This window comes from Anarrhichthys ocellatus, unplaced genomic scaffold (assembly GCF_004355925.1).
Source record: "Anarrhichthys ocellatus isolate YVR2014 unplaced genomic scaffold, GSC_Weel_1.0 scaffold912, whole genome shotgun sequence".
In the NCBI taxonomy this organism is placed as follows: Eukaryota; Metazoa; Chordata; class Actinopteri; order Perciformes; family Anarhichadidae; genus Anarrhichthys; species Anarrhichthys ocellatus.
Window position 1 is genome coordinate 5,048 of NW_022280886.1, and position 11,111 is coordinate 16,158.

Below are 11,111 nucleotides of genomic sequence, written 5' to 3' on the forward strand. Positions count from 1 at the left end.
CACCAGTCAGCATGCACAGCTTTCAATTAGCTCCCTTCAAATTCTTGAAGGAACTAGTGTATTAAAAAGCAACATGTTTTGGTTTTGCCCTTCTAGACTTCCCAGTTTTTCCTCTATGTAAGCTACACTTTTGTAATTTAATCTTAAATTATTCTTTTTTACATTTTCAATATGTTTTTTTCCAATCATATAGTCGGGTGTAGTGAACACTGAAGCTTCCAGGAGCCACAATAAGAGATTTAAACGTGTGTTCTCATGCGTAGGTCACCCTTATATAACAGTAGCCACAGATGTCTTTTTACCTTCATTTCAGGCTATCGTGGTAAGAAAACCCCTTCTCTGGTTTAGAGCGCTGCAGAAATGAGAAAACTAATGACTTGGCACTGGCCTGTCAACTATTATTGGCCTACAAAGATACGTCATCCCCGGAGCACAATTGAGCGTCGTCTTCTCTGATTGGCTGCTGCTCTGTTTCTGATAGTGGGAAGAGGAAGATCACACTCATGGGATCCCACCTGGACTTTGTGGAAGGGGTCATGCACAACCACGTCCTGCAGGAGGTCAGCCCTCCCCGAAACACAAACGATCAGGTAGCCCAATTATAGTGTATTAGACGTCATTCTACGTTATCACATGTAACCTTTTGCATTATGTCATATGTCACATCATGCTATGACGTGTCCTTTTGTTTAATTGTCATGTCACGTTACTTTGCTTACCGGGTTACCATCACCATGTCATGATATGCCATATACAGATTGTTATATTATACTCGGTGTTCTTTTTATTCTCTGCAGAATCTCACCTATGACACACCTGCAGCTGACAAAAAGGTTTCGAGCAGCACTTTGTTTCTGAAAGTAGCTAATGAAACCTTGGCCTGCTCCATAACGATAAACTACTATCCAGACCCCGAGTTCACTAGCTTCACCTCCACAAGGATGGGGAACGATGTCCGCATCACCTTACAGGTAATGCATATCTTTAACACGCATGCACAAATGGATACATAAAAGTTCAAAATTGTTTCTGTTGTTTCAGAAAAAGCCAGACAAACTGGAGATGACCCCAGCAGAGTTGTCGGTGTGGGGCGTTAAGGAAGGAAACCAATACCCCTGCATCATGGAAGCCAAAGAAACCAGTAATGAGATGGACTTTTTCATCTGTGAGATTCAAAGCTCAAAGACGATCAACGCTGAATTTCAGCAGTTATTGGTAAAGCTTTCAGCCACACAACAGTCTCGACAATTCTATAGAGAAATAAAATGTTGATTTTATTGTGATAATAGTTACAACAGTACAATGTGCTACCAAATACACCCAATGTCTTTAGAAGTGCATCGGTTTCCGTGTAATAGTTACTTAAACAAAGTAGTAACCTGCATTTGTGCACTGTGAAATTCCTCTCAAATATAGTGTGATTTCTGCTTTTTTACAGATCATGTATGGGGACCAGACGGTAACACTGAACTTGAAATCTTCATTGCAGCTGTACCTGCTTCTTTTCCTTCTGCTGATACCCTTCATTATGTTTGGTAATATACACAAAGAATGGTTCAATGACCCATTTTGGTCGACTACCAGCCTCAAAAGCACTGCAGGTCAAGACTCATTTCTAGTTCAATGAGATAAATGACATTTGTCTGCTTGGTTTTGTCTGTCAGCGGTGTTTCTCGTCTACCGAAGCCAACAGAAGAAGCTCACGGCTAAGATGAACAAGCATATGGAAGACCTGGAGCTCGACATCAGGAATGACATTAGACAAGGTCAGTCTTTTGAAGCCACCCCTGTAGCATCATCCACTTCTCTGCTATACATCCGTATACTCCGTAAACCAAAAAGGGCTGCTCCAACCAGAATGATGATTTGCATGAGCGTTAAGGTGGCAGTTGTACACGTAGCCATATTGGGCGACCATGTAAATACCTAAGGTATTGGGTGGTATCTGAACTAAAACTCAGGTATTGTATCACCACTATTAAAACATTTCTATACACTACTGTAGTCGAGGGCATGCAGATCCCCATCAAAGAGTTGTGAGCATAGAGTCGCGATGGTTTTTAGCCCTCTGTATGACGACGTTAGTCAGCCCACGGCTTCGGTCCAGACTAAAATATCTCAACAGCTACTAGATTAGACCATCAGATTGTCATTGCATTTTCTACAGACATTCATGGTCCCAAGAGGATGAGTCCAACTCACTGGTGACACCCAATGCTGCATTTCAGCACTTAAAAGAAATGTTGTTCATTCAGACTGCACCAATTTTGACAGTACTTTTCAGAAATACAACCTAAACTTTACTGTGATTGTAGACAGGACATTGGTGGATCATAGCACCAGATAACAGTATGTGACCACAAGATCCTCAGAAGTATATTAGTTTTCATGCAATGGCTTTCAAATTTTGATCTTTACTTGAAAGTACTAATCATACACAAAGTAAATACATTTTTGACTCTCTTCTCTGGTCAGACGTCTCACTTTAAAATTCCTATTTAACAGCGGTGCCGTTATTGTTTTCCAGGTAACGTACGGTGACAAGACGGTAACACTTGGGCCTCCATCTTTATTACATCAAGTCATTCTGACACTGCGTATTCTGCTGATACCTTTTATTATTCTTGGTAAGTACACGAAGTACGCTTGACTCATAAAGTGATTTATACTGTGATATATATACGATGAAGTCTGCGTCTGCGATCGGTTCAATGCCGGCTGTTTATGTGAAAACTTCACAGTATACCCCCCCCACCCCCCTTATCTGAGTATCTCCCCCACGGCTTGAGAACTGTCTTTGCCAATCAGAACAGACTGTGCTTTTTAGGGAGGTGGTCTCGAACATTGCAGCATGTAAACATGTTCTAGTAGAAACACAAAATAAGAGTATGGACCTGAAAACGAGCATGATATGCGTCCTTTAGAGGCTGTTTTTTCTACCGCTTTCAAAGGCATCTAAGAATCCCTTCGTGGTAAAAATACAAACCGAGAAGCTTTTCCACCTTGAATGCGACAGGTGTAGTGCTGGAGGGCCTAGGGGCTGAGGCAGACAGTCAGCCGACAAGGGTTGGAAGAACAATAGTAGGCCTGCAACAGGATATAGATCTCACAGAGAAAAATTGACAAAATGTTGATTATCAATTCAAAATGTCCTCTATTGGCAGCTTCAATCCAAAATCCAAAAAGGCGTTAGTCTTAAAAACCTGTCGGACATAAGACCTTTTTCTCTTTCCGTTGTGATTTTACGGATTAAATGCTATTTGTCTGTGTGTTTGGTTTATATCAGTACCTGTTTGTCTTTCAGCGTTGGTGATTGTCTGTCGATGGCAAAAGAGGCTCACTGCTGAGACGAACGCGCTCTGATCATTACGTCAAACCTGGTGAACTTGCAACTCCATTATCAAGATGGACACCTCATGTCAATCTTGTATTCCTCCTTGATGGACATTTTCTCCATGATTAACATGGGTGGGTTACTGGAGTAAAGTTCACTCTGGGTCATATGAACTGAATCTTAACCATACACTGAATGAGAGAGGGCTTCCTGCAGTCTTTAATATTTGGCTTTTACAGTGTCTTGCAACTACTTTTAATATTGTTTAACTCAAGTTTAGATGGAGACCATTTGAAGAATTCAAATGTGTCCTGGAATAGAAACCAAGGTTCAGAGACTTGTGATTTGTGTGATTAAAATTACTTTTTGTATAATACAGATTGGGGAAATTGCAATCAAATGATCCTTTTTTTAAATGTTCATCCATAGTTATTGTTAATTGCTCCTGTGTGTTTGGTCTTTGTTTTATTTTACCTCAAAGCTTCTCTTAAAAATAAATATTAATCATATTTAGTTCTGTGTTTGGTTTTCTTTTTCTTTAATTTAACATCTTTACTTCTGACTTCGGACGAGGTTTTGGCACACAAAGAAAAACATCAATACGGACGACTCTTTGATGTGTGATTGACACAATATTAGTTAAATATTTGAATTGAAGATTTGAGAAAAGGCATTGACTTTTTCACCATAAAATGCTGCAGAACTCACTCCAAGAGAAGAATAATAAATAATATTAATATGCAGCCAGAACTCGATAGAAAACAAACTGTTACACTGATGTAATGCAGCTTCATCTAAAGCCCCGCCATGTTTAAAATGTTTAACTAGTCTTCTAAGTTAACCCTCTCTGTACAGTAAACGGTGAAATAAATACTGCGTCACGTGACCCGGTCAGAGATCAGAGAATGCCGACAGGTCGGCGCGAGCCAACTTCTGCCTCTTAAGTAGCTAAATTAATTAGCATGAATATTAATGGAAACTGAATAACAAACTGCAAAAGAAAATATCTAGACACATTCTATTTACTTGTACATACTTTAACCACAGGAAGTCACAAACTGGACTAAGTAGCTGACAACAGGAACCAGTTCAACCACGAGAGGGCAGCCTTACAGCTTTCTGTAATTATGTAAATTGAATAATTGCACTTATTTTAGGTTATTTAGTTAGTTTAAAAAAAGTGATCCTGTGTTTTATGTTTTATCATCCGTGTTAATGAGCTAGTAAAGTAACATGTGCTAGAAGCCTATAGCTTCCATGCTATGGCTATAGTCTATATTGTGATTATGAAGCTATATTATGTGTTTACAATGAAAAGCAAATACATAGTCCATACACCACACTTACACAAAAATATGATAAGGTTTATGTGAGAAGAAAATTAAATACACACAAATCTATTGCTGGTTAAGATATTTTATTAGGTCACGTCTGTCTGGTATTGTCAATGTAGTAAAACTGATCTCAGAAAATAGTGTCATATCTATTTGCATTGACTTGTTGAGTCAGTGACATTCAACAACTAGAAGAACAACCTTCCCAAAGCTGACACTAGATGTCATATTAGCTCTACTGTAGTTTAAACATGATTTGAAATGCGCGTTCTCTGACCCGTAACCATAATGCAGCCTGTTGGGACTCTTTGCTAAACTTATAGAGGATCGAGGAGCATCAAAGACGCAATGTAAATGAATCACGTGATCTTTATTGGACTCATTTTAGCGACTACATTCATATGAGAGTTGATTGAGCGGGCCAATCAGACCTCTCTGCTGCCTTATTCATAAAGTGTTTATCACGTGAAGTGTTTGCATCAGACGCGTTCCCAGCTGGAGGCTGTCACTGATCAGACTAACACAAGATACACTTTGCTTTAACACTTGGTTAAAAACAAAATGGGACAAACTCAGATGAGCGTAAAACAGTAAAGTCGCACAAATTATTATGTGTGTAGTTTTCGGTTTTGGTGGACGCGCGCGCTCCCTCCCACTTTCAGCACTTCTCTTTTCAGCACGACCACGCGCGACTCCAGTGACACTGTGGAGGAGAGCAGAGTGCCATGAAGACCGTCAGCGTGTGAGTGTTGTGCTGCGGGAAGATGCTGCTGCTGCTGCCCGGTCTGTTGTTCATTCTCTGGGGAGAACCGGCTCGGTGCCTGGAGGAGAACGGAGGCTTCACTTTTGATGGAGACATCCGCCACTTCGCCGTGGCCGCCAACACGGTTTACGTCGCTACGGAGGAGAGGCTGTACCAGCTGAGCCACGACCTGACTCTGGTCCAGAGTCTGAGTCAGAGAGGGATCTTGACGGGGAGCGATCGGACCAACGACGTGCACTTTTCCCGGGTTGCCGAGACGGACGAGCGGAACGCAACTTTCGGCGTCAACATATTGTTGCCGTTTGTTGAGAATCACACGCTGATCAGCTGCGGCGTGATCGAGTGCGGCTACTGCGAAGTGCTGGACCCGAGGAACATTTCTAATGTGCTGTACAGGGAGCACATCCAGGTGGGATCCCCGTGGACAGGCAGCGCGTCCGTTGGCTTCCTGGTGGATGTGGAGCAGAAAAGTACCGAGACCTACATTCTGACTGCCAATCAGCAATACGAGCCCGCAAAGAAAAGCTGCTCCTTGGTACCAGAAGCAGTGAACCTTCACAATACGAAACACCATCAGAAAGGATCTATATTTTCTTTGAGTGGCGCCTTCTCTACCACTTCAATCAAACGATGCCAAGGCAATGCTGAGTTTGTGGATGGATTTCAGATCAATTTAATCATTTATCTTTTCTCCAACCTGCCCTCAAGTGACGAGAACAACAAAGTCCGTCTCATTTGGCTCGAGGGTAAAACAAACAAAAAGGAGACTCTGGAGTCTCTGCGGGGCGCGACCCTGCGTGTCTCTGATGGTGATGGGGGTGAAGGCAGCAAGCTCCTCGCCTCCGCGGTGATCCCGGGCGGGCCGCCGGTGCTGTGGAGCGGCGTGTTCAGTGTGGACGGAGGACAAACCAACACCGAGCTGGTTCTGTTTGACATCAGTCCGGATCTCAGCGGAGACCCCAGTGCAGATCCAGACTTCGGCATTATCTGCCCTCTTAACACAGCACCGACGGTGGGTGGTTTTATTATAGATCAGCGTTTTGTAGTGATCGGGTGTTGTTTCCATTAAAGTTACAAAACTAGAATCACGGGCTCATTTTACGCACTGACAGTCTTCCACTCTACGTGAAAACCAATGTCCATATGGGTAACGATCATGAAGACATTATACCAGGTATGCTGCTATACTAATACTATGAATGTGTATATTTTATATTATAAGCACAGTTTACAAAGTGCTTTAAGAGTGAAATGAATGAGCAACGTTCTAAGAAGCTAGAAAAATAATGCAAGCAAACTTATTTTAAAATAAATCATTTGGGACTTAATTACCTTACTAATTCACACGATTTAAGTTTTCCCCCATAGATGTTTCCATGTAAATTAACACAGAAACAAGGTTAAAGTTATTTCAAAGTGCAATCTTGTCTGCTGGTGTCAGCATATTTGAGGAGGGAACTAGGTTTTGCTCACTGACTTGTCTCATTAAACAAGAAAAACTGTGATCCAAAGGTGAGAAGTTGGTTTATGAGGCTCTTATGGAGTTGATTGCTATAGAGATGGTGACAAAATAATTAAAATGTCACTTAATGCTCACATATCACCCACATGGATGCTCATTCCAGAGCAGATGAGGTGAACAAGGTGTAGGCTAAGTACAGACTAACTCACTGAATCCAGGGAGGGTTTTATGCTAATGCATATGCCAGAGCTTTCCTGGTGCGGCTCACATTCAAAGGCACAATGAAATGACAAACAAAAAATATGAATGAACATAATTTATTATCAGTTACAATCACTTGATGACCCAGCAATGCACTGAGTTGAGTTTTGAGTCGTCATAAGCTATTTCAACTGCCCTCAACACTACTTCAGGAATCCATAAATACCTGTTGGGTCCTAATCTGATCATCAGTGTGTGTGTTTGTTTCTCAGCCAAAGACTCTGAAGCCGAAGGCCGTGCTCTTCAGGCAGAAGTACATGACCTCTGTTCTGGCAGTGAGACAGAAGGCCTGGGTGGTGTTCTTCATCGGGACAGGAGATGGGCAGCTCATTAAGGTGTGTGGAAATACTTATTTAGAATTAGTACTTATGCATGCACCAGATGCTCTCCAATGTGTTCTGTTAGTTAACTATCTATACGTTGTCACTGATGTTTATTTAATGATAGGAAAGAGGGTGATGCTCTATAGGACGACAGAAGCTCTAAAATGTTTCCATTACAACTGTCAAGCGGAACCATACTGTGACTAAAGTTGACAAATTCATATTTCAGTCTTCTTTGTGGGGCTTGAAAAATAATGTCTAATTTCTTGCATTATTTTTGGTAAATTCTGACCAGCTTCCCGTCACCCCCGTCTTTGTCTCTTCTGTCACTTCTTCATCACATCATCCTCGTCTTCTTAAAACAACAAATGAAACTCTGCAGAGAGTCTTTACACACGCTCATTCACATGATTACAGAATTAAACAGGAAGCACTCCACAGTAACCCTCTGCTAGACACAATGGGCTCTTTCATGCCGAGTTTACTTTCTCAAGTTTTCATAAAACCCCGAAGTGCATTTCTCCCAGCTCGCAGCTGAGGCCTAACAGAGAAGAATGGCTTTATTATTGACTCGCTAGCAGATGTAACGCAGAGGGGAAGACACCTGACAGCCAGTGGGGTTTTGCTTTTTGCTCAAGATGATAGTGTGATGTGTGAGGTGTAGACCTATAAATAACTAGAACAAACATAGAAACCTATGCCACCTTTTGGTTGTGAACTATTAACAGGGTGTGGTCAAATATCAGACATACCAAATTCTGTTTGTTCAGCAATATTTGTTTCTATTCATTATTCAGATTTTCTTAAATTACACACGAGTATACTATTCAAACGTAAAATTAACAAAAAAAAGAGCTTCTTATAATCATCATGCTCAGTATATTGCTGTACAACACCAGCTCATTATAATAAAATCAAATCTAATGTGACACATCATGTAGTGGGAGAGTAGGTTCACTGTCAGGGTAGTATGGACGTGTAACCAAAACTCATGGGCAGAAAGCAGCTTATTAAGCCCAATAACATGACTACTCTCAGCCCTGTCCCTCTGAACATCAAAAATTCATTTCCTGTCACAGTTCACACACTCAGAGGGTAGGAAGAGTTAAAGGCAGTTTTACCTAAAAGGGATCGTTTGGGTGTTTTGAAGTGGGTTTGTTTGAGGTGTTTATCGATAGTCAGTTTATTATCTACAATAGATGACAGAAGGTACGGCCACAGTTTGGAGTAGCAGACAGTAGTACCAGCATGAAAGCAAATCAACGTACTCCTGTGGATAAAGGCAGCAGCAACATGTATTTTATCCACCCCAAAGAAAGGCCCACCTAAGAGAAAGAAATATCAGTTTAAGTGACCAATATATATATAGAATATTTTTGTCGGTTCATCTTGCCGTGAGACAGATACACAGTATGTTTCTAACGGGTGAACAGAAGCCGTTATCTGTGCTCTCGCCAAAGCCACCAGGCTCCATTGGGAAAAACACTCCTGTGATCTGGGAGGAGAAATTACAGGTTTTTTTCAATAGAGTCTGGTGACTTTGGCAAAGATTATAGACCGATACAACGATTCCACATCGGAAAATGCTGTGTCACGGCAAGGTAAAGCAGCGAAAATATTGTAAATACAATCTACACTTACACTTAATACGTTTCCCTGCTCCCCCGCTCCACAGCAGTACATAGCTTTGCTCTTTACTGGTACTTCTGCCTGCTTCTCCAAACTTGGGGCATTGACCGTCATCTATACTGTAGTAGTACACCGACTATGTGGCTCATACAACCCCACTTGAAAACACCTGAACTATCCCTTTAAATATTAGTCAGTCAGTGATTGCCAACAGGTGTGCAGACAGAACAGGCAAACAGATCCAGGGGGAGTCAGAGAAAGGAGGGCAGGCACCGAGGCAAGATGCAAGTCAGACAAACGGGTAACTGGCATCAAACTCATGCAGGTTAAAAAAAAAAATAGCTGCACATCTACAGCAGCATGGCAAAGAAGGCTGACTGAAAAGCTGCCCTCCATATGCACCGAGATGATTGAGGAAATTAGGTCCAGCTGTGCAGACAGGTGTGTGGCCAGGTGATTGCCAGAGGAGGGAAACTCCCTAAAGGGGTAAGTGAAGCCTGACAGAACCTGAAAAACTCCAGCATATGTGACAGCACAAAGTATAGTTGAATCACATCCTGTGTGCTGGTAAATTGTTGAGTTGGGCAACACAGTGGCCGTGACATGATGTGACTCAAAGACATCAATGGTTTAAGATTTCCCTCAACAACCTAAATGGTAGTGGTAGCTAGACATGGAAGAGAAACCGGAACCACAGACTCACCAGGAAATGCAACTAATCCTCTACAGCCATCGCTTGCAGCGGCAGATACTCTTTTTAGCTAGTTAAGTCATTCATGCTAATGCTTTTGGCAGATTGTATCGATAGTTGTGCTATTTGTAGATAATGAAATGAATTTCCTGCTGTGACAAGCCAAAAGGTCTGCTGTGAAAAAGGCATATTGAGAGAGGGCTAAATAATCATTTTTGCTGGCTAATTAAGCCTTAAATGGATCAAAACAATTAGTTCCTTTTATATTTTGACCAGAGTAGTACCCTCTCTCCAGCTGTTTGCCTGTTCGCTAACTTCTTGCACAAAAAACATCTTTTCAATCCGTTCATTAAACCGTAACCGTTTGATATTTACCAGCAGAGTAGCTCAGTCTGAAACTAAACAAAGTTACGTTGTTGTTGTCAGCTCGCTGTGGACAAGAACTACCACCCCGCCTGTCCCAGGGTGCTCTACAGGGCCAACGACGACCGCCAAGTGTTTCCCAAAATGCTTCTGGATCAAGTGGATCTTAAACATGTGTACATGCCATTACAAAACCAGGTAGGTGCATTGCACATGTATCATGTGTAGGGCTGTGGTGAACACTGAGAGATTATGAATACTTAAACATGTTCTGATGTGTTCATTACCACAATGTGCTGTATTTTAAAGTGTTGCTATGTTTGTGCTTTGTTCTAGATGAAGCGTGTACCCGTGTCTGATTGCAGCACATACACAAACGTGCAGGACTGTTGGTCTGCACAGGATCCGTACTGCGTCTGGTGCGGCTCTAAAAACAGGTCGGGGAAACAACATCTGACGTTGACACCTTTAAATAATCATGAACTCGGTTAAAACATTTAGTTTCTCTTCCTAGTTGCACATTTGAAGATGACTGTCGAGACTCGGACTGGATATCCATTCCTGATGATTTTCAACCGAAGATGGTTTCCTACAGAGTATTAAAGGACGGCTCTGGACAGGTACAGATCACATGCAAGCTTTGAACTCTACTCCGTTGTGACTGTCACATGTTTCTCCTTTAAACACTCTTATCCTCCTCTTCTCAGATCACACTAAACATCCAGACACACCTCACTGTGGGCCGGGAGGCTCGGTCTAACTTCGCCTGTCAATTCTCCACCAGTGAGCCTTGTAGCACAAAAAGCCCTCCTCCACAGTTCCCACAATGCACCTGCATCCTTTCAAAAAGCACACTTCCTGCTGAAGGTCAGTGAGTAATGGATATAATATCAATCCAGTGAATTAAATACCTGGTGATCAATGACTTTCACACTGTCACAAGAGTCTTTG

At 41.9% G+C, this 11,111-nt stretch overlaps 2 protein-coding genes across 3 annotated transcripts in view; both read left to right on the forward strand.

Moving 5' to 3' along the window:
• The window catches only part of LOC116377117 (plexin-C1-like), an 8,871-nt gene extending 5,041 nt beyond the window's left edge, over positions 1-3,830 (forward strand). Inside the window, exons 5-11 of one of the 2 annotated variants that reach the window (XM_031838674.1) lie at positions 482-590; positions 798-971; positions 1,042-1,215; positions 1,439-1,535; positions 1,665-1,766; positions 2,528-2,627; positions 3,305-3,830. In XM_031838674.1, coding sequence (XP_031694534.1) covers positions 482-590; positions 798-971; positions 1,042-1,215; positions 1,439-1,535; positions 1,665-1,766; positions 2,528-2,541 — 670 coding nt within the window. In that variant the 3' untranslated portion in view covers positions 2,542-2,627; positions 3,305-3,830. The other variant, XM_031838673.1, reaches the window with a different exon arrangement.
• Positions 3,831-5,161: 1,331 nt separating this feature from the next.
• Positions 5,162-11,099, forward strand: LOC116377115 (plexin-C1-like). Its single transcript, XM_031838671.1, has 6 exons — positions 5,162-6,443; positions 7,367-7,489; positions 10,224-10,358; positions 10,497-10,597; positions 10,675-10,780; positions 10,868-11,099. Exons 1-6 carry the CDS (start codon positions 5,433-5,435, stop codon positions 11,033-11,035), a joined length of 1,644 nt encoding a protein of 547 aa, XP_031694531.1. The 5' UTR covers positions 5,162-5,432; the 3' UTR covers positions 11,036-11,099.
• The last annotated feature ends 12 nt before the right edge of the window (positions 11,100-11,111 follow it).